This window comes from Camellia sinensis, chromosome 2 (assembly GCF_055761805.1).
Source record: "Camellia sinensis isolate YWXY chromosome 2, ASM5576180v1, whole genome shotgun sequence".
Lineage (NCBI taxonomy): Eukaryota > Viridiplantae > Streptophyta > Magnoliopsida > Ericales > Theaceae > Camellia > Camellia sinensis.
The window spans coordinates 189379591-189405388 of record NC_138962.1 but is presented as its reverse complement, the minus strand read 5'-3'; the positions used below and the strand labels follow the sequence as shown (position 1 = coordinate 189405388).

Below are 25798 nucleotides of genomic sequence, written 5' to 3'. Positions count from 1 at the left end.
TAAAATGCTCCAATACAACACTAAAAATTGTTCAAGATTCTCCATTTTGGGAACCACATAGAGCTTATCAACACACATCCATGACAAAATCAACACACATACATATCAACACACATACATATCAACACACATTGAGATTATCAACACACATCCATACCCTAGATTGTCAACACACATTTTGGGACTCAGTTTATGTGTATCCATGACAAAATGGAAAATAAAAAAAAAATAAAAGAATCCAAACTCACAGCCACTGTTTATACTAATCAGTGATTCCAATCAACACACACAAACACATCCACTGTTTATACTCATTAGTGATTCCAAAAAAAATCCGAAAATATTTTTGTACAAATTTCCAAATTGAAAATTGAGAAATTTACCTGATGGGGGGTGGAAGTTGTAACGCCCTAAAATTTAACCCATTATATATCAATGACATGCATCATTTAAAGAAAACACTTCAATAATTCATTATAAAATTCATCAGAGTCTTACTAAACAAAAACATTACATGTAACATCAAATTAAATGCCCTAATGGCTTACATCTTTCCAAGCCAACACTTGGACACAAAAGTATGAGTTCTAACTCAAATTTAAATAAAGTTCTAGGCTTGAGTGTTTACATGTACTAACAATGAAAAAAAAACAAATAACTAGAAATAGTCTTCAAAGTCCAAGTCTTTCCAAGCTAAGTCCTTGGAGGTAGCTTATCACCTGAACCTGAAAATGATGTTCCCATAAAGTGTGAGCCACAGCCCAGTAGAAATATACTAAACCACATATAAGCAATGAATAAAGCCATAGCATTCAACAGATGGTTAACCAAGATAATCAATTACTTCATTTTACAGTCTCATGACACTATTGTCTAAGATACGTTTTACTTTCCAACTTTATCAACATGGCTTAGAACCTGGCCAAACTTACAACAGTGAATTATATATATCATATTCACAATCTTCCAATATCAACAAACAAATGAGACACAAGCTCAAATCAAAACACTTCATACTTCCAGATTGATACACATTTTAGTACTGTATCAATAAAAACACTTCTATATAAATAAGCACACATAAAAGTGATGCTAATGGAGTCCATCCCCTATCTCCTCCCAAACAAAATCCGGTTTAGAGGTCCATCCCCTATCTTCCCCTAAACCGTGGAGTACATCCCCTATCTCCTCCCACACAAAACAATGTATGCAAATGCAATGCTCAATCAATACACGTATTTTCTGTATCAATGCAATAGTCAAAATTAATGACTTAACCAATGTGATTAGTTTCAGTTATTCCTAATCCACATGCAATGTCTACAACAATCACGACTATCCTCCACCGATAGTCCAAAACAGTTATTTCTAGACTGGAAATAAATATACCAACAATTCAACAGGCGAGTGATTTACATTATTCAACTACACCATTTAATCAACAAATTTTCCAGTTTCATGAATTTAACCAATTTCTCCAATTCCCTTAAATTAATTATACAAATTAATTAATTAATACAACTAGGGTTTTTCCCAAAATTTCCAAAGTATTCCCAACATATCAAAATACCAAAACTTAGAACAAAACTTATAAAATGAAGTAGGAAATCCCTACCTCGAAGAAAACAACCCAAATGGAGAAGACAGAGATGAATACCCAAATACCAATGTGCTCCAAATCGCCAAATGTTCAGATTAAATGAAAGCCCTCGACTCCCTCTATCTTTTTTATAAAGCAACTAGGGTAGAAACACACTCTAAATAGATCAAACCTAAGAGAGAAGGTGAGTGGGGAGAGAGAGAAGTCGGACCTTAGGGTTTGGAATCCAAAAAGATGATGAAAACTGATTAAAAACCCGCTGCTGTCTAATTAAACTGGACAGGCTCGCTCAAGCGAATACTTGGTCGCTCGAGCGACCAGACACAAGAAATACTCGCTCGAGCAAAGAAAAGCTCGCTTGAGCCAAGAATGCAAAGCTACAGGTCCAAACCAGATGCAAACTCTCGCTCGAGCGACCAAACCCCGGCTCGAGCGAAGAACCAAAAACAACAGCTCGCTCGAGCGACCAACTCCTCACTCGAGCGAAGATCCAAAATTCTGGACAGCAACACTTGATTTCTAAACCCAACCAACCTGAAACAAACCTGCCCAACACATCCTAACTCCAAATGAGAAAATAAGGGACAACAACAACAATTATACAATGACAGAATCTACAGAACCTAAGTCCGGATACTATAATCAAATGGGAAAAGACCGGGGTCGCTATAACCTCCCCCCTTAAAAGAATTTCGTCCCCGAAATTAAGCATAAGTTTGTAAACAAAAACAAGTTTTTCTCAATTCTCAAAGATATTAAATAACAACAATAAACATCTTGACCCAATACTGGTCACTTCATCTCTTTATCAAGGGGTATCTCACAATATATATAAAACAACATATATCTCAACCTGTATCATTATTATGCATTATTCCTTTCAATGTTAACAATTCCCATATCATATTCAATCGCATGATATATACAACACATTCAACAATGTACTCAACAGATGCAATGTTACACTAAACTTCTATACTGAAGCAAGTTTCAAGATACACCCATTTACCAATACAAACTCAATGTTTTACAACTTAAGACATATATAAAGCTCTTAAGTTCAACAATATAACAGAATCTAATTATAAGATTACAAATCAACAAACATGTCCGGATATTTCTGGCGGACTTCCAATTCACGTTCCCAAGTGGCTTCCTCCACTCCGTGATGTTTCCACAAAACTTTCACCAAAGGGATGATTTTGCCTCGCAAAACTTGATCCCGCCTATCCAAGACCCGAATCGGTCTCTCCTCATACGAGACATCCTCTTCAACCACCAAATCGGTCCAATCCAACACATGTGATGGATCCGGCTCATACTTCCGAAGCATACTCACATGAAACACGTCATGTACTCCGGACAACTGTGGTGGCAAAGCTAAACGATAGGCAGCCTCGCCAATCCTCTCAAGGATCTCAAAAGGACCAATGAACCGAGGGGATAACTTCCCGCTCTTCCCAAACCTCATCAAACCCTGTCTAGGTGATATCTTCAGAAAGACATGATCACCTACCTCAAACACCAAAGGTCTCCTCCTATGGTCGGCATAAGATTTCTGACGACTCTGTGCTGTAACAAGCCTCTTACGGATAAGCTCAACTTTCTCCGTCGTTTCCCTCACCAACTCCGGACCCAACAGAGGTGCATCACCCACCTCAACCCAACAAACAGGAGATCTACACGGTCGGCCATACAAGGCCTCAAATGGTGCCATACCGATACTAGACTGGAAACTGTTGTTGTAGGCAAACTCCACCAACGGCAAGTGCCTCTCCCACGACCCGCTAAAGTCTAGAACACAACCCCGAAGCATATCCTCAAGGATCTGAATAGTACGCTTGGACTGCCCGTCAGTCTGAGGATGATAAGCCGTGCTAAAGGTCAACTTAGTGCCTAAGGCACTCTGCAAACTCTGCCACAACCTGGCAGTAAAACGAGGATCTCTATCTGAGACGATCGTCACTGGAACCCCGTGTAACCTCACTATGTCCCGAATGTACAAGTCGGCAAGATGATCGACTGAATCTCTCACGCGCATAGGAATGAAGTGCACCGACTTAGTCAACCGGTCTACAACCACCCAAATAGCATCACTACCCCGCTGAGTCCTCGGACGACCCACAACGAAGTCCATAGTGACGTGTTCCCACTTCCACTCGGCAATAGGCAAGGGTTGCAATAAACCCGCTGGCCTCTGATGTTCGGCCTTCACTTGCTGACAAGTAAGGCACTTAGACACAAAAGCTGCTACCTCTCTCTTCATACCCCACCACCAAAACTGGCGACCCAAATCCCGATACATCTTAGTGCCTCCCGGATGCACCGCAAGGCGTGAATGATGGAACTCTCGGAGTACCTCCTCTCGACAAAACTCCGGCACAAACAGACGGTCTCGGTATCTCGCACTGAGGTCGGGATACACTGCCAAACCCTTCTCAACCTTCCCACTAGAAATCTTCTCACGAAGAGATTCTACCTCAAGGTCACCTCTCTGAGCCTCTAACACTCGAGTCACAAGTGTAGGCTGTGCAACAACAGAACACAAGGCCGCAGCCTCAACGGATTCGCCCAGAAGTAAATCAAACTCCCCGAGTGTACCCAACATCTCCCATTCTCGGATGGCTATACTAGCTATGTCACCAACAGGTTTCCTGCTAAGGGCGTCGGCCACCACATTGGCCTTTCCCGGATGATAATGCAACTCAAAGTCATAATCCTCTATGAACTCCATCCACCTCCTCTGCCTCAAGTTCAAGTCTTTCTGTGTAAATAAATATTTCAGACTCTTATGATCCGAGAACACCTCGAACCTCTCACCATAAAGATAATGCCTCCAAATCTTCAAGGCAAATATCACAGCCGCTAACTCTAGATCATGCGTAGGGTAATTCTGCTCGTGAATTTTCAACTGACGTGAGCCATAGGCAACTACTTTTCCTTCTTGCATCAACACACAACCCAGACCCTCTCGTGAGGCGTCACAATAGACTGCATAACCCAACCCTCTCTCTGGAATAATCAATACTGGAGCGGTGGTCAGTCTAACTTTCAACTCCTAGAACGACTTTTCACAAGTCTCACTCCATACAAATTTGACTCCCTTCCGAGTCAACCTAGTCAAAGGCGAAGCTAATCTGGAGAAATCTTTCACAAACCGACGGTAATACCCAGCTAACCCCAGAAAACTGCGGATCTCAAACACACTCTTAGGCTGTGCCCAATCTTGCACTGCCTCAGTCTTGGATGTATCAACAGACACTCCTTCCCCAGAAACTACATGGCCTAAGAACTTGACCTCTTCTAGCCAGAACTCACACTTCCCAAACTTAGCATAAAGCTTATGGGCTCTAAGTAACTCAAGCACCACTCTCAAGTGTTCCTTGTGCTTCTCCTCAGAAGGTGAATAGATAAGGATGTCGTCCACGAAGACGACTACAAAACGATCTAAAAATTTTCGTAATATCCGGTTCATTAAATCCATAAAAACTGCCGGTGCATTGGTGAGCCCAAATGGCATCACCAGAAACTCATAGTGGCCATACCGCGTACGGAATGCCGTCTTCGGAATATCCTCCTCCCTGACTCTTAACTGATGATAACCCGATCTCAAGTCTATCTTCGAGAAACAACGGGAACCCTTCAACTGATCGAACAGATCATCTATACGAGGCATAGGGTACTTATTCTTAACCGTAGCCCGATTCAATTTCCGGTAATCTATGCAAAGTCTCAAAGCACCACCTTTCTTTTTGACAAAGAGGGCCGGTGCTCCCCACGGCGAAACACTAGGACGTATATAACCCTTGTCTAGTAACTCCTGGAGCTGAATCTTTAACTCAACTAACTCGGCTGGGGCAAAACGATAAGGTGCCATAGAAATCGGCGCCATGCCGGGCACTAGGTCAATAGAGAATTCAATCTCCCGATGCGGTGGCAAACCAACAAGATCCTCAGGAAAGACGTCCGAGTACTCACAAACCACCCTTGGCAACACAATCTGAGTCTCATCATCCTCACTAATCGAAAGGTTAGCAAGTAGACCACTAAGCTCACTCCGTCCTCGCGGAACATACCCCGGTGGCAACACATTACCAACCCGGTCCCCCAGAAAATGAAAATACTCTCCGCTCACGGTACAACAAGTGACCCTCTGGCGGTGGCAATCAATAACAGCCCGATAAGATGATAACCAGTCCATACCCAAAATAACATCGAAACCCCTCATAGGCATAACTACAAAGGAAAATGGGATCCTATGATAATCAACCTCTATATCACAACCCCTAACACCTTGTTTCAAAATCAATTCACCCCCAAGAGGTGACACTACACAAATAGGAGATGCTAACTGTGCTAACTCCAACTCCAAAACAGATGCAAATGCAGCAGACACAAAGGAATGAGATGCACCCGTATCAATCAAAACATTTGCAACCGAGTTGCAAAACAAGAAGGTACCTCTCACAATTGATGGTGCCGGCACAAGATCCTGTGCGGTAACAGCGTACACGCGCCCAGACGACCTCTGATCAACCTGCTCACCCCTAGGAGCATAAGATTGCTGCACCGACTGGGACGATGAAGCCCCCTGATTGGCCCTCGAGGCCTGACCTGACGGAGCTGGCTGCTGACCCTGAATCTGCCTCAAACCAGATGCACCAGGTGTGCCACCCAACTGCGGGCAATACCTCTTCATATGCCCTGGCTGACCACACTAATAACACGAGAGTGGCTGGCCTCTACCCCGACTCTGGCTCTGAGATCGAGCCGACGATGATGCTGCTCTCTGCACTCCTCCCCTCTGAGGACAAACTGGGGACTTGTGGCCCAGCTGGCCACACTTGAAACAGGTAATGTCTCCCTGACTGCCTTTCCCCGAACTAGCACTCGACACAGGAAAAGTCGATCTAGAAAAGCTACCCTGAGACTGCTGAGGATTAAAACCCTTCTGTCTCCTACCATCACTCTGACCATCTTGACTCCTCTTGAAGCCCTTCTGCCCTTCCTCCTCCTCCTGCATCATGATCTCCATATGGGCTGCAGCATCAACCATACGCCTATAATCCCGAATCATAGTTCCCTCAACTCTCAGCTTGAGGCCACGCCTCAACTTCTTCTCGAACTCGATACAACGGCGTTCCTCAGACGCCACCAACTCAGGTGCAAACCTGGACAAGCTAGTAAATGCAGCCTCAAACTCGGCCACTGAAGAACTCGACTGCTTAAGCTGGCAGAACTGGTCTCTCAGCTTCTCCCTAACTGCTGGAGATAAGAACTTCTCCTGGAAAGCATTCACAAAAGCCTCCCACGTACCTCCTATACGACCCTTAGTAAACTTCCACCACTGACCCGCATCCTCCTTCAACTGAAAAGATGCCAAGGTCACTTTCAACCCCTCGTCTTCGATGCCAAGCATCTCAAACGTCTTCGATGCCAAGCATCTTAAACGTCTTCGTTGTCTGTTTGAGCCATTCATCTGCCTTAAGCGGCTCTTTAGGATCACCCACAAATTCATCCGGATTAGACCGGAAGAACTCCCTCTTCAGAAAGGAAGGTCCTGCATCCGCAACAACAACCTGAGCTTGATTCTCAGATCTGAAAATGCCTACTGACTCCCTGAATGCCCCTGTTATCTCTCGGGCTAGAGCGCCCATAGCCTGCTGGCCTACTGGCTCGGCCACATTGGCCTGGCCAATTCCCTCCTCAACTGCTGGAATCTCCTCTGGCACAGGCACCTCCTGCCTACCCGGCCTACCACGCCTACCGCGTCCTCGTCCTCGTCCTGACATCCTAATAAAGGAAACAAAGACGTTAGCACATTAATAAATGTGCCGAAACTAAACACTCGCGTCCTAATGCATTGGACAACAATAATTCATTCCACGTAAGCACATAATCACATAAGCACCTACGAATTTCATTCCTGGATAATGATAGTCCCAATGCGTTACTATAGTTCCGGTTGGAAGCAGCAGTGATCAAGTGCCTTTCCAACAAGACTACTAGAAACTCAAGGGTCCAATCAACATCCTAGAAACTACATTTCATACCCACATAATCACATAAACATGTTATCACGTCAGCATATAACATTACTTTAAGTCTCTATCAAACGAGACAAACCCAATGTGATATTAATCACTTCCCACGTACCCAAAGTATTCAAACCCGGTACGCTCTGATACCAAGTTGTAACGCCCTAAAATTTAACCCATTATATATCAATGACATGCATCATTTAAAGAAAACACTTCAATAATTCATTATAAAATTCATTAGAGTCTTACTAAACAAAAACATTACATGTAACATCAAATTAAATGCCCTAATGGCTTACATCTTTCCAAGCCAACACTTGGACACAAAAGTATGAGTTCTAACTCAAATTTAAATAAAGTTCTAGGCTTGAGTGTTTACATGTACTAACAATGAAAAAAAACAAATAACTAGAAATAGTCTTCAAAGTCCAAGTCTTTCCAAGCTAAGTCCTTGGAGGTAGCTTATCACCTGAACCTGAAAATGATGTTCCCATAAAGGGTGAGCCACAGCCCAGTAGAAATATACTAAACCACATATAAGCAATGAATAAAGCCATAGCATTCAACAGATGGTTAACCAAGATAATCAATTACTTCATTTTACAGTCTCATGACACTATTGTCTAAGATACGTTTTACTTTCCAACTTTATCAACATGGCTCAGAACCTGGCCAAACTTACAACAGTGAATTATATATATCATATTCACATTCTTCCAATATCAACAAACAAATGAGACTCAAGCTCAAATCAAAACACTTCATACTTCCAGATTGATACACCTTTTAGTGTTGTATCAATAAAAACACTTCTATATAAATAAGCACACATAAAAGTGATGCTAATGGAGTCCATCCCCTATCTCCTCCCAAACAAAATCCGGTTTAGAGGTCCATCCCCTATCTTCCCCTAAACCGTGGAGTACATCCCCTATCTTCTCCCACACAAAACAATGTATGCAAATGCAATGCTCAATCAATACACGTATTTTCTGTATCAATGCAATAGTCAAAATTAATGACTTAACCAATGTGATTAGTTTCAGTTATTCCTAATCCACATGCAATGTCTACAACAATCACGACTATCCTCCACCGATAGTCCAAAACAATTATTTCTAGACTGGAAATAAATATACCAACAATTCAACAGGCGAGTGATTTACATTATTCAACTACACTATTTAATCAACAAATTTCCCAATTTCATGAATTTAACCAATTTCCTCAATTCCCTTAAATTAATTATACAAATTAATTAATTAATACAACTAGGGTTTTTCCCAAAATTTCCAAAGTATTCCCAACATATCAAAATACCAAAACTTAGAACAAAACTTATAAAATGGAGTAGGAAATCCCTACCTCGAAGAAAACAACCCAAATGGAGAAGACAGAGATGAATACCCAAATACTAATGTGCTCCAAATCGCCAAATGTTCAGATTAAATGAAAGCCCTCGACTCCCTCTATCTTTTTTATAAAGCAACTAGGGTAGAAACACACTCTAAATAGATCAAACCTAAGAGAGAAGGTGAGTGGGGAGAGAGAGAAGTCGGACCTTAGGGTTTGGAATCCAAAAAGATGATGAAAACTGATTAAAAACCCGCTGCTGTCTAATTAAACTGGACAGGCTCGCTCGAGCGAATACTTGGTCGCTCGAGCGACCAGACACAAGAAATACTCGCTCGAGCAAAGAAAAGCTCGCTCGAGCCAAGAATGCAAAGCTACAGGTCCAAACCAGACGCAAACTCTCGCTCGAGCGACCAAACCCCGGCTCGAGCGAAGAACCAAAAACAACAGCTCGCTCGAGCGACCAACTCCTCGCTCGAGCGAAGATCCAAAATTCTGGACAGCAACACTTGATTTCTAAACCCAACCAACCTGAAACAAACCTGCCCAACACATCCTAACTCCAAATGAGAAAATAAGGGACAACAACAACAATTATACAATGACAGAATCTACGGAACCTAAGTCCGGATACTATAATCAAATGGGAAAAGACCGGGGTCGCTATAGAATTGGAACGAATGACTGGTTCGAGATTGGAGACCTCTACTGTCCTGGACATCGAACTCAACTGAGAAAAAAAAACAAAAAAAAAAAAAACATTAGACATAAGAATAAAAGATGAGATTTTAGAGATGGGTATTTGGGGAAATAGAGTGATTACTTTGGAGACACCTTGTTCACCAGCGGTGACGCCTTGTCGTGGCCTCGATCGTTATAGATCTGAGTACTTGTTTTGGCCGAGATCGAAAACCCTAACCATAGCTCTCTCTCTCGCCAAAGACAACGGAGGAGTAGGGAGATCGGCGGTGATGAGATGAGGGAGAGGAGAACAGCGGAGGAGGAGGAAGAGGACGACGGAGAGAGAAAGAGAGAGAGAAGAGAGAGATAAGAGTCGGTGTGTGAGTGTGTGAGTGAGGTGTGTGAGTGAGTTGTGTGAGTGTGAGTTGTGCTTTAGGGTTTTGTTTTTGGTTTACATATATATATATATATATATAAAGAGAGAGAGAGTATAATAGTAATTTTATATCGTTGAACCGGGAACGGGCCGGGGAAGGAGCTGGGGAATGTATCCTTGTCCCCGGCCCAGAATTTATTGGGGGATTCAATTTCGAATACTTCCCGGCTCATCAAGAGTATTTTTCGAGGAAAATTGGGGTTGGGGGGTTGGGTCTCCGTCGAGTTGGGTTCAAATTGCCATCCCTAGACAAGATCAAGACTTCGAAATTTTTGAAGACTTACTACATTTTCTTATATACATATATATATTAGCATATCACCCGTGCTATGCACGGGATAAAATAATATATTATGTATTAAAAATATGATAATTATATTTATTTATTTTTTGATATTTTGTCTCTCGTAAATAAAATTTTATATATAAGTTTAAGGGTTTTCTTTCAAATGTTCCTTTACTATAATATATAGTATAGATAGATTAAAATTGTTGTATTGACAATTAATAATTAAAATTATGCATTGTTATAAAAAAAAAATGACATAATTCTAATATTTCACTATTTTAGAATAAAAATATATGAATTTAAAAAAATTATCATATTGGTTTTTGCAAGGGAAAAAATTAAAGAAATTTTAAAGACTTAATGAGTGAGAAAGAATCACCGTAACATGTAAAACTACTAAAATCATGGTTAAACCAGCAAATCATTCGAACCAAAAATGGTTTATCTTAATCAATTAGGTCAAAAGACCAACTAGCTTACACAAATATTAATTAATTAAAACTTTTAGATTTTATTTTATTAAAATTTAAACTATTAATAAATATGGAAAACAATCCATTAATTTAAATTTAAAATAGATAAATATATAGATAGATTTAATAAGAATTTATATTTGTTTTAGATATTTTTTAAATATATAAATTATTTTTTTAGATTTTTTATAAAAATAATTTAACAATCGCATTACTAACTATAGTGTATGGGGAAAGTTGAAAATGGTGTAGCAGTAGGTATGAGAGAAGTCAAAAAGACTTGTGAGTTGGGAGAAGTCAATAAATACTAAGTTTTTTTTTTATTTTTTAAATCAAAAAATTAGAAAATTAAGATTGGGAGATTGGAGCTTGCACAAGGCTTGTGAGTTAGAAACTCTCTTTTCTTTATATAACAACTAGTGTATGCCCATGCTCGTGCTTGAAGGCACGGTGTAAATAAAAATAAGTGAACAAAAAAGAGAAAACAAAAAAAATAAATAAATAGGGAGGAAAATAAAAAGGAAGGAAAATTAAAAAAAATAAAAAGAAAAGTAGGAAGGTGGAATCATGGGATCATTCATGGGATTATTCATAGGATCATGGGAGGGTGGGTAAGAAAAGGAAAAAGTAAGAGAGGGAAGCGGGAAAGTAGGATACATCACAGCCATTGTTTTGTAGTTTGAATAGATCTAAACCGTCCAAATATCCTAGTAGGACAAATGTGTGCAAGACAAATTCAAAAACCATCTTACTTTATTATATAGATATTTGAAATGATCTAAATAAATATAATTGTTTTGATTTTTTATGGAAAAAAATATAAAAAAATAAAAATAATAATATAATCGAAATAAGTATATTTATCTAAGTGAGTCCACTTATATAATAATAGTAGGATTAGAATATAATTGTAATCTCAATACTATTTAAATTTATTTTTCACAAACTTATAATAAAATTTTGGAGTTCTCATAAAATTCTTCATGAAAACTCATTTTTGTTTATACAATATATAGCTAGATAGATAGATGTGCCTGGCATACATACAATTTTCATAGGCATACATACAATAATGCTTTTGCTTATATAATTATATGGAAACTGTATGTATGCCCGTAATGTCCTAGTGTATTATGGGCATACATACATTGTATGAAAATATGTGTAAAATATATTGAACTAAAAAGAGAAAATAAACAAATATAGAGAAAAATAAAAATGGGAGAAAATAAAAAAATAAAAAGAAAAGAGGGAGGAAGGTGGGATCATGGAAGAATGGGTGAGAAAAGGAAAAAGTAAGAGAAAAGCGGGAAAGTAGAAAATGTACATTTATGATATTTTTTGAAAAATATATCTCAGCCATTGTTTTATAATTTGAATAAATCTAAGTTGTCCAAATGTCCTAGATGGACAAATGTGTGTAGGACAAATTGAAAAATCATCCTGCTTTATTATATAGATGTTGAAGATTCATATAAGATCTAAATTTATGAAGTCTATCATGTATTCAATACATTTAAAAATAATAATTAATTGTTCAAATTCTTTTAATTTGTGGACTATAAAATTCATTAATCTAAACTCCACTACACACAGTAAAATCTTACTCCTAATTCTGGTATCGTAGAGTTTTCCATATAATATGAATAAAAAATAAGTGAACAAAAAGGAGAAAAAAAAAATAAACAAATAGAGAGAAAAATAAAAATGGGAGAAAATAAAAAAAAATAAAAAGAAAAGAGAGAGGAATGTGGGATCAAGAGATCATAGAAGGATGGGTGAGAAAAGGGAAAAGCAAGAGAGAGAAGTGAGAAAATAGAAAATGTACATGTAGTATATTTTCTGAAAAATATATCTTAGCCGTTATTTTATAATTTGAATAGATTTGAGCGGTCCAAATATCCTAGTAGGACAAATGTGTGTAGGACAAATTCAAAAACCATCCTGCTTTATTATATACTAGCGCATGCCCGTACCTGATGGCACGGTACAAATAATATTAGGATTAGAATATAATTGTAATCTCAATACTATTTAAATTTAATTTTTAATTTGATAAATTCACAAATTTATTATAAAGTTTTGAAGTTCTCATAAAACTCCTCACGAAAACTTGTTTTTGCTTATTTAATATATAGCTAGATAGATAGATGTGCCTGGCATATATACAATTTTCACGGGCATACATACAATAATGCTTTTGGTTATATAATTATATGGAAATTGTAGGTATGCCTGTAATGTCCTAGTGTATTATAGGCATACATACATTGTATGGAAATAGGTGTAAAATATATTGAACAAAAGGGAGAAAATAAAAAAATAAACAAATAAAGAGAAAAATATGTGTGGACTAAAAAATAAACAAAAAACTGTGTTGCTTTATTAAAATATGTTGAAGATTCATATGAGATCTAAATTTACAACGTCTATCATGTATTCAATATATTTAAAAATAATAATTAATTGTTCAAATTCATTTAATTTGTGGATTATAAAATTCATTAATTTAATCTCCACTACACACAGTAAAATCTGGCTCATAATTCTGGGATTGCAGACTTTTCCATATAATATGAATAAAAAATAAGTGAACAAAAAGGAGAAAATAAAAAACAATAAATAAATAGAGAGAAAAATAAAAGTGGGAGAAAATAAAAAAAAAATAAAAAGAAAAGAGAGAGGAAGGTCGGATCATGGAATGATAGAAGGATGCGTGGGGAAAAGAAAAAATAAGAGAGAGAAGCAGGGAAATTAAAAAATGTATATGTAGGATATTTTTTGAAAAATATATCTCAGCCGTTGTTTTATAATTTGAATAGATCTGAGCCATCCAAATGTCATAGTAGGACAAATGTGTGTAGGACAAATTCAAAAATCGTCATGCTTTATTATATAGATGTTGAAGATTCACATGAGATCTAAATTTATGAACTCTATCATATATTCAATATATTTAAAAATAATAATTAATTCTACAAATTTATTTAATTTGTGAACTATAAAATTTATTAATTTAATCTCCACTACACACAGTAAAATCTGGCTCCAAATTCTGAGATCGCGGACTTTTCCATATAATATGAATAAAAAATAAGTGAACAAAAAGGCGAAACTAAACAAATAAACAAATAGAGTGAAAAACAAAAATTGGAGAAAATAAAAAAATAAAAAGAAAAGAGAGAGAAAGGTGGGATCATGGGATCATAGAAGGATGGGTGAGAAAAGGAAAAAGAAAGAGAGAGAAGCATGAAAAAATAGAAAATGTACATGTAGGATATTTTTTAAAAAATATATCCCGGCTGGTGTTTTATAATTTGAATAGATCTGAGCCGTCCAAATGTCCTAGTAGGACAAATGTGTGTAGGACAAATTCAAAAACCGTCCTGCTTTATTATATAGATGTTGAAGATTCATATGAGATCTAAATTTATGAAGTCTACCATGTATTCAATATATTTAATAATAATAATTAATTGTTCAAATTCATTTAATTTGTGGACTATAAAATTCATTAATTTAATCTACATTACACACAGTAAAATCTGGCTCCTAATTCTGGGATCGCAGATTTTTTCATATAATATGAATAAAAAATAAGTGAACAAAAAGGAGAAAATAAAAAAATAAAAAAAACAAATAGAGAGAAAAATTAAAATGGGAGAAAATAAAAAAATAAAAAGAAAAGAGAGAGGAAGATGGGATCATGAGATCATAGAAGGATGGGTGAGAAAAGGAAAAAGTAAGAGAGAGAAGTTGGAAAATAGAAAATGTACATGTCCGATATTTTTTGAAAAAATATATCTCAGCCGTTGTTTTATAATTTGAATAGATCTGAGCCGTCCAAATGTCATAGTAGGACAAATGTGTGTATGACAAATTGAAAAATTGTCTTGCTTTATTATATAGATGTTGAAGATGTATATGAGATCTAAATTTATGATGTCTGTCATGTATTCAATATGTTTAAAAATAATAATTAATTGTGTAAATTCGTTTAATTTGTGGACTGTAAAATTTATTAATTTAATCTCCACTACGCACAGTAAAATCTGGTTCCAAATTCTGGATCGCGGACTTTTCCATATAATATGAATAAAAAATAAGTGAACAAAAATGAGAAAATAAAAAAATAAACAAATAGAGAGAAAAATAAAAATGGGAGAAAATAAAAAAACAAAAAGAAAAGAGAGAGAAAGTTGGGATTATGAGATCATAGAAGGATGGTGAGAAAATGAAAAAGTAAGAGAGAGAAGCAGGAAAAATAAAAAATGTACATGTATGATATTTTTTAAAAAAATATATCTCAGCTGGGGTTTTGTAATTTGAATAAATCTGAGCCGACCAAATGTCCTAGTAGGACAAATGTGTGTAGAACAAATTGAAAAATTGTCTTGCTTTGTCATATAGATGTTGAAGATTCATCTGAGATCTAAATTTACGAAGTCTATCATGTATTCAATATATTTAATAATAATAATTAATTGTTCAAATTCATTTAATTTGTGGACTATAAATTCATTAATTTAATCCACACTACACACAATAAAATCTGGTTCCTAATTCTGGGATCGCCAAATATTCCATATAATATGAAGAAAAAATAAGTGAACAAAAAGGAGAAAATAAAAAAAAAAACAAATAGAGAGAAAAATAAAAATGGGAGAAAATAAAAATATAAAAAGAAAAGAGAGAGGAACGTGAGATCATCTCATTATAGAAGGATGGGTGAGAAAAGGAAAAAGTAAGATAGAGAAGCGGAGAAAATATAAAATGTACATGTCGGATATTTTTTGAAAAGTTTATCTCTGCCGTTGGTTTATAATTTGAATAGATCTGAGCCGTTCAAATGTTATAGTAAGACAAATGTGTGTCGGATAAATTCAAAAATCGTCCTGCTTTATTATATAGATGTTGAAGATTCATATGAGATCTAAATTTATGAAATCTATCATGTATTCAATATATTTAAAAATAATAATTAATTGTGCAAATTCATTTAATTTGTGGACTATCAAATTTATTAATTTAATCTCTGCTACACACAGTAAAATCTTGCTCTTAATTCTGGGATCGCAGACTTTTCTATATAATATGAATAAAAAATAGATGAACAAAAAGGAGAAAATAAAAAAAATAAACAAATAGAGGGGAAAATAAAAATTGGAGAAAATAAAAAGAAATGAGAGAGAAAGGTGGGATTATGAGATCATAGAAGGATGGGTGAGAATTGGAAAAAGTAAGACAGAGAAGCAGGAAAAATAGAAAATGTGCATGTAGGATATTTTTAAAAAAATATATCTCAGCTGGTGTTTTATAATTTGAATAGATTTGAGCCGTCCAAATGTCCTAATACGATAAATGTGTGTAAGACAAATTCAAAAACCGTCCTGCTTTATTATACATATATTGAAGATTTATATGAGATCTAAATTTATAAAGTCTACCATGTATTCAATATATTTAATAATAATAATTAATTGTTCAAATTCATTTAATTTGTGAACTATAAAATTCAGTAATTTAATCTACACTACACACAGTAAAATCTGGCTCCTAATTCTGGGATCGCAGACTTTTCCATATAATATGAATAAAAAATAAGTGAACCAAAAGGAGAAAAAAAAAACAAATAGAGAGAAAAATCAAAATGAGAGAAAATAAAAAAATAAAAAGAAAAGAGAGATGAAGGTGGGATCATGGGATCGTAGAAGGATGGGTGAAAAAAAGAAAAAGTAAGAGAGAGAAGTGGGGAAAATTGAAAATATACATGTCGGATATTTTTTGAAAATATATATCTCAGCCGTTATTTTATAATTTGAATAGATCTGAGCCGTCCAAATGTCATAGTAGCACAAATGTGTGTATGATAAATTCAAAAATCGTTATGCTTTATTATATAGATGTTGAAGATTAATATGAGATCTAAATTTATGAATTTTATCATGTATTCAATATATTTAAAAATAATAATTAATTGTGCAAATTTATTTAATTTGTGGACTATAAAATTTATTAATTTAATCTACACTACACACAGTAAAATCTGACGCCTAATTCTGGGATCGCGAACTTTTCCATATAATATGAGAAAAAAATAAGTGAACAAAAAGGAGAAAACAAAAAAATAAACAAATAGACAGAAAAATAAAAATGAGAGAAAATAAAAAACAAATAAAAGGGCAAATTACACTAACAGTCCCTATAGTTTAGGGCTTATGCCATTTTAGTCTCTGACTTTTCAATTGTGATACATTTGACCATGAATTTTGAATTTTGTTTCAAATAAGGACAATTAACATATCATTGATTAATTTTAAAGGGCAAAATCATCAATTTGATAAAATATAAACTAATTTGACAAAAAAAATATTTTAAAATTTTTAAAAAGTATTTCTACCCACCAAAAATAAAATTATGTAAAATTGATAAAAATTAATAAAAATTACATGATTAATTTTTAAAAATTAATTTTACATGATGATCATCCAAATACATAATAAAAATTATTTTGGTAAAAAAAAGAAATAAATGTCTTATCAATTTTATATAATTTTATCTTTAGTAGGTAGAAATAATTTTTAAAAATTGAAAAATAATTTTTTAACATTTATTTTTGTCAAATTAAGTTATAATTTATCAAATTGACGATTTTGTCCTTGAAAAATCCAATAGTATATTCAATTGTCCTTATTTGGAACAAAATTCAAATTTCAGGGTTAAATATGTCACAATTGAAAAGTCAGGGAACAAAATGTTGTTGAGTCTTTTTGAGTCTTTTTTGCAGAGAGAGAGGACGGAGGGGAGCGGGATCGGAGCCTCAATGTTGAAGGAGAAAGAGATAGAGAGGAGCAGATGGGCGGCGATGGCGGTGGGTGACCTTCTCCTCTTTTCTTCTCCCTTCTTCTCCCCTCTTCCTTCCTTTTTCTCCTCCTCTGGTTCTTCGTCTGATTTCTGCTCTCTCTTTTTTCTTTTAAATTGAAAACGTCGTTTTGGGGTGCCGCAAGGATGGCGGCAGGATTGTGCAGCCGAAGATCCGGACTCTTTTTCACAACCCCATATTTCCCATTTCATGCATTCCATTTACCAGTGTGTCGTGGTTTCACCGGACAATAGGCAGGTGAATTGAAATTTACGAGTTGAACAGCAGGTCTTCTCAAAGTGTAAAAATGTTAATTTATCAATTTTTTATTTTATAAATTATTTCTTTTTACATTTTTTTTAAAAAAATTAAAAATTATTTTCAAATATATAAGCTGTTATATTATATTTTAATTAAAAAATTATTAAAATAATCTATTCTTAACGAAACTTCCCAACTCACTTATATATTTTTTTATTTCATATTTTAATAAAAAAAAATTTAAAAATTAGTAAAATAGTTTGTTGCAAACGAGGTGGACCTTAGTCTGTTTGGCATTTCTCCCACTTAAATTGATAATCCATTTTCTTTCAGATTTTTCATTGCAATTGTTGTGCCAAGTTGAAAATAGCTGTCAAGAACCAATCATTCATTGATGGAAAATTCAACTTGTGCTTTTTTCACTACAGCTTTTATGGCCAATTTCCCTGATTGTGGCATTTTGAATATTTTAGTCCGACTCTAGGTTGTGTTTTTTACTTTATTTCCAATATAGGGTGAAACGGGTTTATTAAAACCGTTTTCATTAAAACGGCATTGGCAAAGCCGTTTTTGATGAATAAAAAAATAATAAAATTTTCCTTCATAAAAACGGTTTTTGTAAAATTGTTTTTACTTACACCTAATTAATTTAAGTTTGTATAAAACGGTTTTTGTAAAACCGTTTTTTTTTTATTAGTTTTTTTTTTTCAATTTATAAATATTGTTTGCCTAAAATAATAATTTGAAAATAAATAGAAAACGGTTTTCGTAAAACTGTTTTTATTTTTATTAATTTTTTGTTTTCAATTTATAAATATTGTTTGCCTAAAATAATAATTTTATCATAAATAGAAAACGGTTTTCGGAAAGCCGTTTCATCTTAAACAAAACCCACCTCCTTCTCCCTTTACGATAGCCGTTTCTTCTTTTCCAGCCCATCTTCTTCTCCCGCACTCAGCCGAACTCCGAAGGGAAGACCGATGACGAAGAGAAAGCAACGAACAACGGCCAACAGTACACAACCGGGAAAACGAGGAACACCTTCATCAAACACCCACATTCAAGTTTGTATCGCATAAATGAGGGTTTTCATTTCAAATTTGGGATTTTAAATTTCGAAATTAGGGATTGCTGAATCTAGGGCAATGAAAAGTTATAAATTTTGTTATTCGTAGGATCTAGTTTACGATTTTCTGTATCTCAGTTCACTTTTTCTGTATCTCTGTTCACTCCTTTTTTGTTTATCATATAATATCCTTATTTTCCACTTTTTCAATACACTCTTAGCCACAAGATGTAGTGGAATTTTCAAATATTGAAATCTTGAGACATAATCTTGTGTTTGGAAATGTATTGGGAATATAGGGCAAAATTTTAGAACAAAAGTAAGAATAGCAATGAAGTAGAGTGGGATTGGATTTGTGGTGTTCTATTCCTACACCATTCCTAGTTGGGGCAATACTACTGGCCTTGGCTCATTATTAGGATCCTTGGGGCATCTCCAATGGAGATGCTAAGCACACTACACACAGATTTATTCAAGCATACACACCACACGTTTGGCCATAAGCTAATACACCTAAAAAATCAAAATTTTATATATACTAGGGTAATACACCTAAAAAATCAAAATTTTATATATACACCTAAAAAATCAAAATTCTAAAAATCAAAATTTTTAAATGCATAGCCGTATGTCTTGTGAGCATAAAATTGAAAATTAGATAAGGTAGTTCATGTCTCATAAAATGAACCCATATATATATATATATATATACTAGGCAGGGAGGCCATGGCCTTCCATGGTTTGTGTGCATGTGGTACTCACCCTGATGGACTTTCAGGATGGTATAGAGTTTGAGTTGGAAGTAGAGAGAGTTTGAATTGAAAATAGCAAGTTCACAAGAAGTAAAGTTCGAATTGGAAGTACGGAGAGTTTACCATTGCTTTGTTAGTTTGGCCAAATGATGCCTTTGGCCTTGAAATCTTCAATTAATAGTCTAGATTAAAAAAGCAACGCCCAATTAGTACACATTAATGTGTGTTTGGGAGGGAAAAGATTGAGTACACACCTAACCTTTAGCATAAAGCACAAAGTGGTGGCCCCAAGACTTGAAACCATAACCTTAAGGTTATTAGGCCAAGTCTTAACCATTGAACCAATGGCCCCCAAACACACATTAATTAATAGTCTAGATATATATACAAATATCAACAATCCAATGGTGTGGAAACTATCTAGTTCTTCCATTATAACCAAATGATTGCCTATTATATATTTTAATTAATAGTCTACATATGTATAAATTCCAATGATCTAGTAGTATGAAAGCTATCTACATCCTTCTACCACCTTATGATGAAAAAATTCTACAATTATCTACCTAATTATAGGGATTTCTTCAAAATTTTACATAAATCTAAAATCGAATTCGTAACTCAAATATTTGATAAAATTCCCAAGTTGTGACATTATTTCCCGCCTAATACGACCACATCCTTAACGCAAATTCCTTGTGAAAGCTTTCGATCTTCTCTTCGAATTGATGCAAGAGTTTTGCTAACTCGCTAACTCTCAACTTGTCAATTTCAAGTAGTCCAACTATTTTACTTGGTATTTTTAACACATCATTGGAGTTCCTAGTGATTCCAAACCTTTAAAATATCCAAATTCAACCTTTTAAATCTCCACATTCAAGACGTATTAGTAGTATAATTTTCTCTCAATAAATGCAAATTATACAGATAGCATTTTTAAGCAAGAGACTATCTTATTTACGATTGACCCATATAAACACTAGCTTTATAGTCAGTCAGTAAAGAGATGAGACATAAGCAAAATAGTGGACTCTATGATTTCTTCTTCTTCTTCTTCTTCTTCTTCCCTTAATCCCACTGTCCCACTGTCCACTACATTAGTATTGATCTCTCATATTAGTTAGTCAATACGGCCGGATACCAATCCAAATATATATATATATATATATATGTATATATATATATTTTTGAGATCATATTAGTCAGTCATTACGGCCGGATACCAATAAAAAAATATATATATTTCTGTAAGTGGGTTGAGGAAAGATTAAAAACAAAGGACAACAATGAGTTGCTTGGAGTTTTTGGTGATTCAACATCACATTGTTGTCCTCGAACCCCCCTACGGCCATTGATGGACACTTGGACTTCATAATTTTCTGAGACTTTACCTCTTGAATGATCAACATGGAATTAATATGCCAAATGACCGAGGAATGGAGGGGCATATTTTAGAAGATTTAATTTTAATTTCTACATTTGGATTTTAAATTTGTCAATAGAAATGGCAAGAAAAAAAGGAAAAAACAAGATAAAAAAGTACATAATTCTAAAAGTTTGGGAATAACAAATGCCTTCAAATAATAATATAATAGGTTTGAAAAAACTTCACAACAAACTTAACATATTTTTCCTTTTATTTTAATTACATTTTTTTTAGTACATAAAAAGAAAATTATAAATATGTGCAAGAAAGATCCTCAAAACAAATATAAAAAGAAAAAGCCTACATCTATTAAGGGAATCAAACCTTTTTTGAAAAAAGGAAAATCCTATAATTCAGAGCCTCTAGATATAGAAGTCTGGCCCGTTTGGACCAAGCCCTATAATAAGCCCACAATTTTCTTATATGAGCCCACAGCCTAGCCCAACCCATTACATCATATGCAATAACAACTGATCTAAATCGAGTTATTCAAGCCTAGATATATGGAAAATGCTACCATATGCACCTGTCACAAAATGTGTAAACCTATTACAAATTGACGTAACAAAAAATGCCGCAACAAAACCATAAACTTTTACATCATGCATAACCTAACTACAAATTGGCATAATAAAAAATATCATAACTAAGCCAAAAACTTTTACATCATTAACCACAAAATTTTGGACATTTTATTATGCTAATTTGTAACGAGATTATACATTTTGTTACTGATGTTACACAATTTTATGGTAAAACCATATTTTTGTGATAGAGTGCAACCCTTTAGGGCCAGATATATAGATACTAGGGTAAAATGCCCATGCCTTGCACGGGGTTACAGGTACTATTGTGATAAATTTAAATTTAAGAAATACACACATTCTAATAGAGTTTAGAAATTTAAAAAATATAAATTTAAAAAAAAAATGAGCTTTTATTTTTGTCTTCAACTATTTTTGATTTTTTTTAGATTTTAATTAAAAATCTATTTATTTTGATGCACCTAATATAAATATACTTAAAATTTTAATATTTATGAGAAGTCTGAAAAAAATTTCACTAAAAAATAAAAAATATGAAAAAGTGCTTATTTTTTCTTCTTTTTTATTTTTATTTTTAGTAAGCTTTTCTTTTCTTTTTTTCTTTGTTTGTTGTTAATTTTGGCTAGTACTTCATTCGGTGGTACTGTATGGGTGTGCATATATGATGTCAAACTTGGGTTATAAATTGATGTTAAAGGAATCAAATGTTATTAAAATGTGATAATTTTCCCATCTTCTCTAATAGGATCAAAATTTCGTTTCCGTACGTTCTTTCGGTTAGGTTGGAAATGAAAATAGAATTGGAAACTTTTCAAACTTTTCGAAAACATGAGAAATAACAAAAGGATTTGAAAGTGTATGAAAATATTTAGGGAAAAAAACAAAAACTTTTATTGATGTTAATAAATTCTCAATAGTTAATTACTTGAACATAAATTCTCAAAAGACCCATGCCTAAAGGCACTCCTGTGTAATATATGTGGTGTTTGCTCTCAAATGTGCTTACTTTATTATTTTGAAATAATTGAGTTACTTTGAATGCAAAGTGTAGATATGGAAGTTGTGAGCATTATGTTCTATTGGGGTGGAAAGATTTTGCGCAATCGTGATGCAGGTGTGTCGTACGACACCGAGCCTCAGGGGTTGTATAATGTGCACAGGGGGATAACATTGGGCGAGTTGGAGGCTATGATGGTGCCGAAGGTTGGTATGCATGGGGAAATAATGCGATTAGAGTTTAAATGTAGACTCCTATGTTGGGGGAAGTATAGGTTGCTGCCAATCAAAGATAATGAGACCTTAAGTAATGTCTTAGAGCTCCTACATAAATTAGGCCCTGATTATTTTTTGGAAATCTATGTGGAGAAGGAGAGCAATTTTGGTGGCACAGAGATGCCAATTCCGGTGGGTGGGACATTCACTCAAATGTTGACACAATCACAATCCCCTGACAATACACTTATACAGTCTGCACACATGTTCCCTGAAGATTACCCTCCATTCAATCATTCTTAGAGTGACAATCAATTAAATGCATCACAGAACGTAGATGGTTATTACAGTACCGGAGCAGGTCCAAGTGCTCCGACAACGTATAATCCGATGGTTCTTACAACCCCATATCCCCACTGGAATGAAGAATGTCCACCGGTTTGTAATGTTCAACATATAACGGAGACGGCTGTCCAAAATTATGCATCCTCCGATGATACAGTGCCATTGTTTGACGAGGTTGGAGTAAGTGATGAAGATTCCGTGGAAGATGTGGATGGCGCATGGGAAGGTGCAGACAATGACTCCGATGATGACGAAGTTGGAGGGCATCATGATATGCAGGAGGTACACACAAATGTCCATAACCCTTTCTACCATAATTTGCATTTCGACAATGATGGTTCCATCACTAGCCGTGATGTTGTCGAACGTTGGCCATTGTGGGACTTCGAAACTGCTCATTTGAAGAAAGGAATGATATTTACTGATAAGAAAAGACTAGTGCACGCTGTTCAGTTGTATAACCTGAAGCGCAATCGAGAATGCAAAGTCGTAGAATCCAAAGGAAACAGTTGGGTGGCCGAGTGCAAGCACGACTGCAACTGGAGAGTTCGGGCAACAAAGTTGAAAGACAAAGATTTCTTTCAAATTAGAAGGTACCTCAAGTCCGAGGTCATTGCTCATTTCATCAAGGCACAAATTGCGGTAAGTGCCATGGTAGATAGATTATTGTTTTTAGGATTTCATTATGACTGTAATGTATTCAAATATAATTTATATTTGCAGATATCACCAGAATTGCCTCTTGCTACCATAATTGAGGTCGTGAAGGAGAAGTTTCAGTTCACTATATCATATAAGAAAGCGTGGCTTGCAAGGACGAAGGCAGTTGCAATGGTGTTTGGTGACTGGGACGAGTCGTACCGAAGGTTGCCTAGATATATGGTTGCATTGCAGGCATTCAATCCAGGCACAGTTGTCACATGGGACATGATTCCAAATTTGCACTCTACCTCAATTGGAACTGAAATGTACATGAACTATGTGTTCTGGGCATTTAAACCTGCAATAGAAGGCTTCAAGTATTGTCGTCCAGTGATATGCATTGACGGCACACACTTGTATGGGAAATACGAAGGGAAGATTGTTGCGGCCACTGCAGTGACTGCTGCGGACAAGATTGTACCTCTTGCCTTTGCCGTTGTCGACAAGGAGATGATCGAGAGTTGGGGTTGGTTCATTACTCTGCTTAGGCGACATGTGTGCCGTGACCGAGAGGGGGTCACATTGATATCCAATCGACACACAGCTTTGCTTAGTGTCCTGTCAAGAATTTGGGACAATCCAACAGTTCAACCAAGAGGGTACCATAGGTATTGCTTGCGACACGTATGTAGCAATTTCAATGAAAGATTCGGCAATACAGTAGTGAAGGATCTTGTGTGGAGAGCTGGTTCTGCATGGCAAGTGCGGAAGTTAAACAAGATTATGGACGATATCTACAAGCTCGAGAAGAATGCTGAACGGTGGTTTAGAAGGATGAACCCTATTCATTGGACATTGTGCCATGATGGTGGTTGTTGTTGGGGCATATTGACGACAAACCATATAGAGGGCTTCAATGGTGTACTGAAAGGCGGACGTAGTGTTCCCATTACAGCATCATTAGAGATAACTTTTTATCAACTCGTGAAATATTTTGACGAGGGCAGGACCATTGCTGAAAATGCGAGTAATCGGGGTCACTTGTACATGACTAATGTTCAACAATGGATTGACGAGCACCAAGCTAAAGCGAATGTGCATATGTTGGTACCAATTAATAGGTAATTTTTATTGGATGCACCGAATTCACTACACATTAACATTTCGCACTCGTCGATCATTGATGTTAGTCTATATTTAAACATATATGCATATTAATCCACCTACATACATTTTTCCTGCAGGGGAATAGGGGAATATGAGGTGAGGACAGCACCGCATGGGATGGGGGGTGGTGCTCGTCAAATAGTTAGTCTCCGACCACCGAGTTGTTCATGTGGGAAGTACACATTATTTCACTTGCCATGTTCCCACATGCTTGCTGTGACAGCAGACTTGGGCGAGGACCCTTTTCCTTTCGTTGCACCAGAGTATAGGTTGGAAGTTCACAAGCGCATCTTCGTGCAGAAGTTTAGGCCCATGTCGCACGAGCAATATTGGCCTGACAATGATTACCCAACTTTGCTTGCTATTCCAGCTTGACAACGTGAAGTTAAAACGGGTCATCCTCAACATAGCCGCATCCACAACGAAATGGATACTTCCAGACAAAGTGGATTGCACCATTGTAGTTTGTGTTTGCAAAGAGGGCATGATAAGAGAAAATGTCCAGCAAGAATCTGATCGATTCGACAGTAGTTTTTTGTCTTCTTTACATATTAGTTCCACGCTACTTTCCTTGAATTGGAGTTAATGTAATATTCAATGAATCAGTATTCGGTAAATTGATAATGTATTTACGACTTCAATTACTA

The 25798-nt window shown here is 35.6% G+C and overlaps 1 protein-coding gene and 1 long non-coding RNA gene across 2 annotated transcripts; both read left to right on the top strand.

Moving 5' to 3' along the window:
* Positions 1–17635: 17635 nt before the first annotated feature.
* LOC145819764 (uncharacterized) lies at positions 17636–19272 on the top strand. Its single transcript, XR_014360536.1, has 2 exons — positions 17636–17993; positions 18931–19272. It is a non-coding gene; the product is annotated as an uncharacterized LOC145819764 (long non-coding RNA).
* Positions 19273–23387: 4115 nt separating this feature from the next.
* On the top strand, positions 23388–25526 carry LOC145819322 (uncharacterized). The gene is made up of 3 exons (XM_082913301.1): positions 23388–23984; positions 24066–25105; positions 25229–25526. Exons 1-3 carry the CDS (start codon positions 23388–23390, stop codon positions 25524–25526), a joined length of 1935 nt encoding a protein of 644 aa, XP_082769427.1.
* The last annotated feature ends 272 nt before the right edge of the window (positions 25527–25798 follow it).